The 6,000-nt window shown below is 37.5% G+C and overlaps 1 protein-coding gene across 1 annotated transcript in view; it reads right to left on the reverse strand.

Annotated features, from left to right (window-relative positions):
- The window catches only part of Rrp15 (ribosomal RNA processing 15 homolog), a 47,270-nt gene extending 42,845 nt beyond the window's left edge, over positions 1-4,425 (reverse strand). Inside the window, exon 1 of the mRNA XM_026388010.2 lies at positions 4,251-4,425. Coding sequence (XP_026243795.1) covers positions 4,251-4,395 — 145 coding nt within the window. The 5' untranslated portion in view covers positions 4,396-4,425. The remainder of the gene's footprint in view (positions 1-4,250) is intronic.
- Positions 4,426-6,000: the final 1,575 nt, after the last annotated feature.

Below are 6,000 nucleotides of genomic sequence, written 5' to 3' on the forward strand. Positions count from 1 at the left end.
AAGAGTAAAGGATGATACTTGTTTCTACCTTGGGCAGGGGGTAGATAGTGATGTCATTCTCAAAAATATAATCAGCCTTTGGAAGGGAAATCATGAATTCAGTTCTGCAAATATGTTTACGGAACAACCAAGCAGAGGCAATTAGTAGTTGTCAAAATAATCATCATTAATCTGGAATATTACCCCAAAGTAAGATCAAATGACTAAATTATGGAGTAAGAGAGAAATGACAGATAACATCTTGCAGCCATGAATATCTTCTGTAAAACAGAAATGCATTCACTGCCTCTTAGGGTTACTAAAGAAAATTCAAACCACTATTCTGGAGAAACTTCCAGTTTATAAACACCACTGTTATCACAGGCTGGAAAGCATATCTGGCAATAAAGAGATGAAACTAACAGTCTTGTTGAATCAGAAAGGAAATTCATTAATACTACTATTTATGATTAAGTACCATGGGCCCAATATTGAATTATTACATAGATGAACTCAATTTACTTCACAACAATCCTTAAGATAGACATCATAATCCCCCTCATTTACAGATTTAAAAAAACTGAAGCAGATACAGGTTTGAGTATTCCTTATCCAAAACGGTGGGGATCAGAAGTGCTTCAAACTTTTGAATTTTGGAATATTTACATAGGTATAATAACATATCTTGGGAATGGGACCCAAATCTAAACAAGAAATTCATTTATGTTCCATATACACCTTAAATACATAACCTCAGTATAACTGTATATACTATTTTTAGTCACAGGAGATCGGCTGTGGAATTGTCCACTTGTGGTATCACATCAACAATCAAAAAATTTCAGATTTTGGATCATTTCACATTTCACATTTCAGAGTCTCCAAATAGGGATGCTTAACCTACAATAGTAAATAACTAGCCTGAAGTCACCCTAGGAATTAGTACAAACACGGGTGCCTCTTATACAACTTAGCAAACATGGGAATTTGTTTCTAGAAACAATATATGGGTTTTAGGGGAGGAAGAGAATGATAGATAATAGAAGAGTGGACTGAGGGAAACAATGGCTATAAACGTTACAAAGAATGCTATAGAAATCTGACCTCAAAAAATACCCTTAGTGATGGAACATCCTTGAGTGGGGGAAAAAGCTTGTCCCAGTATCAAGGACTCCTTGCTCCCAGTCATTTCTTTCTTCAGATATTATGACCCTATCCCTTTCACTTTCCAAATAGCTTTTTTTGATCATTTTTATATTCCTGATTCTTCAACCACACCAGCATAGTGGCCCAGAGTGCAGAATCTAGAGACCAACTTCAATAACAGTTTTGTCATTTATCAACTTGCTTGTCAATTTATAAATTCAGTGAGCAAAATACAACCCTCTCTGTGCATTGGTTTCTTATATTGCAAAATGAGGACATTAGTTATCTACCTTATAGGGTTATTGTTGGTATTAACTGAAGTGACATATAAGTCAGAACAGTACCTAACAAAGGAAAACTCAAAAAAATATTATTATCTAATTCTCTAATAGTACAGTATACTCAAAATTAACGGTGCTTTGAGTTTATGTTTAAGTTGGTTGTTGGAAAATTGAAAATGAAAATTGAAAAAAATGAAAGAAACATTTCAAGTAGGGCCTTTTCTATCTTCACTATCCTGTCCCAGTAAAGGCCCCAACAGGGAGTTATGTAATTGCCTGATTGTTCAGGCACTCTACAGCAGTCACCATACAGACAGCAGTAATATTTATAAATGTCTGTCACTCTCTTGCTTAAAAGTTCTCAATAGCTCCCTGTCACTTAAAAATATAATCTCCATATATCACACAAGGTTCTTTACAATCTTACTTTAATCTCTGTTCCAGTTTCACCTCTAGTTACTTCTCCAAAGAGCTGAAGCCACAACAAATAAATAATTCACTTTGTCCAACACAAGACAATAAATTTTAAGAGACTGCACACCAGCCAGCTATGATGGCACATGCCTGTGATCCCACCAACTCAGGAGACTGAGGCAGAAAGATTACAAATTTGAAGCCAGCCTGGGCAATTTATCAAGACTCAAAATAAAAAATGAAAAGGGCTGTAGATGTAGTTTAGTGGTAAAGCGCCCTAGTTTTGATCTCCAGTACCAGAAAGGAAAAAAACAAAAACAAACAAGGATGAATGACAATGACAATGCATGGGCTTCTCCTAATGTCTGAGAAAATTTTTCTTTTATAATTGTCCAAGCCTAGAAAATAATTTATCTTCAGAAAGCCTAGATGAAATGTCACTTTTGCATTTTATTCAACACAAAAATTTACTAATAGCCAAAATATTCAAGAAAGACCCCTTGAAAATAAAGATAAACAAAACATACATCATCATTTGGAAAATGTGCATCTACAAGGACAGATACATGTTAAAAGATAATAAACATACTATGAATAAAAGGTATAATAAAAAAACTTGATGCCTAGATTGGGTTCTACAGAATATGGACTTCTCTGTTTCCATCCTTAACATTTTTTTAATTGGATCATGGTCTGGATAACTTCATTCTAATAATACTTATTATTAAATTAAATAATACTATATCGTAAGAAATTAATAACACATTGTATTACAATGTGTTTAATAGCTATCTTCCCTGAAATTGCAATTCTAAGACACGAATTTATTCAATCTTTGTATCCTCAACACCTAGAGGAGTACATAACAGACCACAATTGCTCATTGAACTGAACTGGATAATTAGGTTTCCATACTAGCAGGACACCTTCTTTAACTCATGATGTACAAAATAACAGCAAGAGAACCTTAGAACCGAATTAGTATTAGAATAGTGTACTGAGAATAACAGTTCCCACTTAGAATTATCTAGTACTTGTATACAATAGTCCAATTTCCACCCAAATTTAAAAAACAGTACTTACATTTTGTTCCAAATGTAATAGTATTTGTTTCCTGGACAATATTTGAACCAGTCTTTGAGTTCAAATAGTATCAAATTGTTCTCCTTAACTCCCTTGACAGGGTATAAAGACTCTTAATTACCTAGTGACTGCAATAGCATATAAGAGTTTCTTCTTGGTCCTGAAGTCCAGATTCATTCATTTACTTAAATACTTATGATAGACATACTATGCAAAAGGCACTGTTCTAGGCGATGGGAACGGATCAGTCTATAATTTTATGGAATTCACATTCCAGTTTGGAGAGATAGACCACAAATATGTCTGATGGTTTTAAAATTGCTGAGGGGAAAAGAAGGGGGGCAGGGTAGTAAATATAAAAGCAAAGGTAAGGAAACAAAAGAATGGAGATGATGCATTAGAAACAAGGTTAGGGTCAAGAGTCTTTTATAAAGCAATGAATCAGAGATTAAACAAATGAGTTGAGAGACACACAAGTATCTGTAGAGTATTTTAGGCAGTAAAACCACCAAGTGCAGAAAGCCTGATGCGGGAGCACATCTGATGTGATAAACAAACCAAGAATACCAGTTTGTCTAGGTAAATAGTTAGTGAGTAGCAGAGTGACAGAAAGAACCTTAGCCAGATGATGCAGTATAAAGATTCTGGATGTTACTCTGAGATGGGAGGCAACTAGGTCATCTTAAGCAAATAAATGACATTATTAGACATACATTATTTAAAATAGCTGTTAGTTTTGTTTGTATCCTCTAGTACAAACAAGCATTAACTGTTCAGCATAAGTCAGGACAGTGTGCAATTCCCTGTAACCTACAAGGACACATCATGGTTGAAGGTCAAAATAAATCCTACCTTCTTTTCATCATCAAGCGTCTCTGAGACATTGCTATCAAATGCTACTTTTATTTAACCCACGTGTACCACAAACTCTGCTTTCATTCTCTATTTGAGTCCTTAACTCCGAAACAGTAGCATTCACCTAATGCACAATAGTCAAGAATACATCCTTTTTCCTCTTACTTCTTTCTGGCTTCTTGCTTCTCGCTCTCTGAAATTTATTCCACTCAGGTAATTTCAAATATCTCCCTTCTTTCACTCTTTGTTAAATTTCTCAGTAACTGCAGCAGTTTCACCACCTTTAATATCGGTGATACTAAAAAAAAATTAGTAAACAATACTCAAAATTGCAGATTAGAGCAAGCCTTCTCACTGGGCCAAACTCTTCCAACCCATGTCACGCCGTGATGAAACCCTGGCGGCTTCCAGCAAGCACACTGACATCGGCCTTCCCGGGAACTGAGCCTAGTGTTTCCTGTCAGACACCGAAGCTCAGCCTTAATACATTACCTTCACTGTCGGAAGCGTCTTTGCCCTCATCTTCCAGCTTCGCTGTCACAGCCCTGGCTACCATTTTCATCTTCTTTTTTTTCTTTAAGGAATTTTTCAGCTTTTTCCCCGCACTCACACGTGAGTTTTGAACGGCCGCGGCCATTTTCCCTCACCGGAAGCGTGACTTAAAAGTTGCGTCGGGTGGCAACGAAGGGAACTTACGCGCCTAGTTCCGGTAACACAAGGTTCCGGAAGCGGTGGTTCTGCACAAAATTCCAGGGTTGGGTCTCATAATATATGTAGAGAGACGTCTGAATTTCCAGGACTTAAAATGAAGTCGGTTCCTAAACAAAAATCAATGGATGTACGGTCTCGGCTGACTCTCTGGCAGTTTGCCCTGGACTGGTCCACTGCCCTGCCCGGCAGCAGCTCCACCTGGTCCCCTTTCATTTCCATCCCCCTGGCCGCTTCCTTCATCTGCTGCCTCGTTTAATGTAAATTTGGGGTGCTGCACAGCGGTCCCCGTGTGTCCACTGAACGTCCCTTTCGCGGGTCGGTAATCAGATATAATATTCCCCACCCCCACCCCAGCCACCAGATTCTCAGCACGACAAGCGAGAAACTTTATCAGATAGTCTTCAGGTTAACCTTTCAAGTGGCTTCCAAATGCAAACTGAATAGAGCCTCATTTCCGCGGGCTACCAGTTGTTAGGGGACTCAGCTGCACCCGTCTCCCACCAACCTGAAGGGCTTGCTGCGCGCGCATCTCAGCACCCCCCCCCCATCCTCTCAGGCTAGTTTTCTCCGCCTTCTGCCTCCCGCGCTCTCAGCCCCGCCTGCCTTCTATGCAGCACCTCACAACTGCACCTATTTTTCCCTTGAAGATAGGAACCATTCCATTCAATGTTGTAATCCCAAGGCTAGCAATGGGACTTGCCCTGTAGTAGTAGCTCAAAAAATATATAATATGGGGTGGGGGGGATGAATGAATGTCAAAAATACAGGGTTAATGAAATCAGACAATAAAGCAAACGTTTACATTTGTTTTACAGGCCAAACATGTTCTAATGTTTTTCCCTAATTTAGTGTTTTTCAAATAAATTTTTGATTTTTAATATACAAAATTCCTGTGAGGGAAGGAAGGGAGGAAGGAGATAAAGGAAGTATGACTCTTCATTTTGACATATTTTGATGGATTTTTATACAGGAAATATGTATTTATATCCTAAAAACTCAACATTAAAAAAAAAATACAATCTGGAGGAAATGGCATTCCAAATAGTTACCTCTAAAATTAAAAAAAAAAAAAAAGTGCAGGAAAAATGCCATTCCAATCCAAATATAGATGGTAAGAGATCAGATTATGAATAAATCTGAGAAGTGCAATTACTGTCGACAGAAGGGTGTATCTTAGAGGATATTGCTCATACTGAGAAGCTCTGCCATCCTGCTTAGTGTGATGCTTTCCTTCGGCTGCCTGATGCTGAATCTACTTCCTGCAGTCTTTCATATTTAGCTGTTGCTTTGCCTAGTGTTATACAAGTTCCAAACACAGTTGAGAAAGCACTGAATAAAATTGTAGAGAGTGAAAGACTATATATATATAGTACAATGAAAAAGATGTTACTGAATATGAAACATAGAGTTCCTGAATTAATATGCTAATATTTGCCATCAGGAAGTGATTTTACATCTCAATAGAGTAATTTGTAAGTAACTTTGCTGAGTTTAGTTGCTGTTTAGGAGATTATGGTGAGTGATGTTGATT

The sequence above is a fragment of the Urocitellus parryii genome, chromosome 9 (assembly GCF_045843805.1).
Source record: "Urocitellus parryii isolate mUroPar1 chromosome 9, mUroPar1.hap1, whole genome shotgun sequence".
Classification (NCBI taxonomy): domain Eukaryota; kingdom Metazoa; phylum Chordata; class Mammalia; order Rodentia; family Sciuridae; genus Urocitellus; species Urocitellus parryii.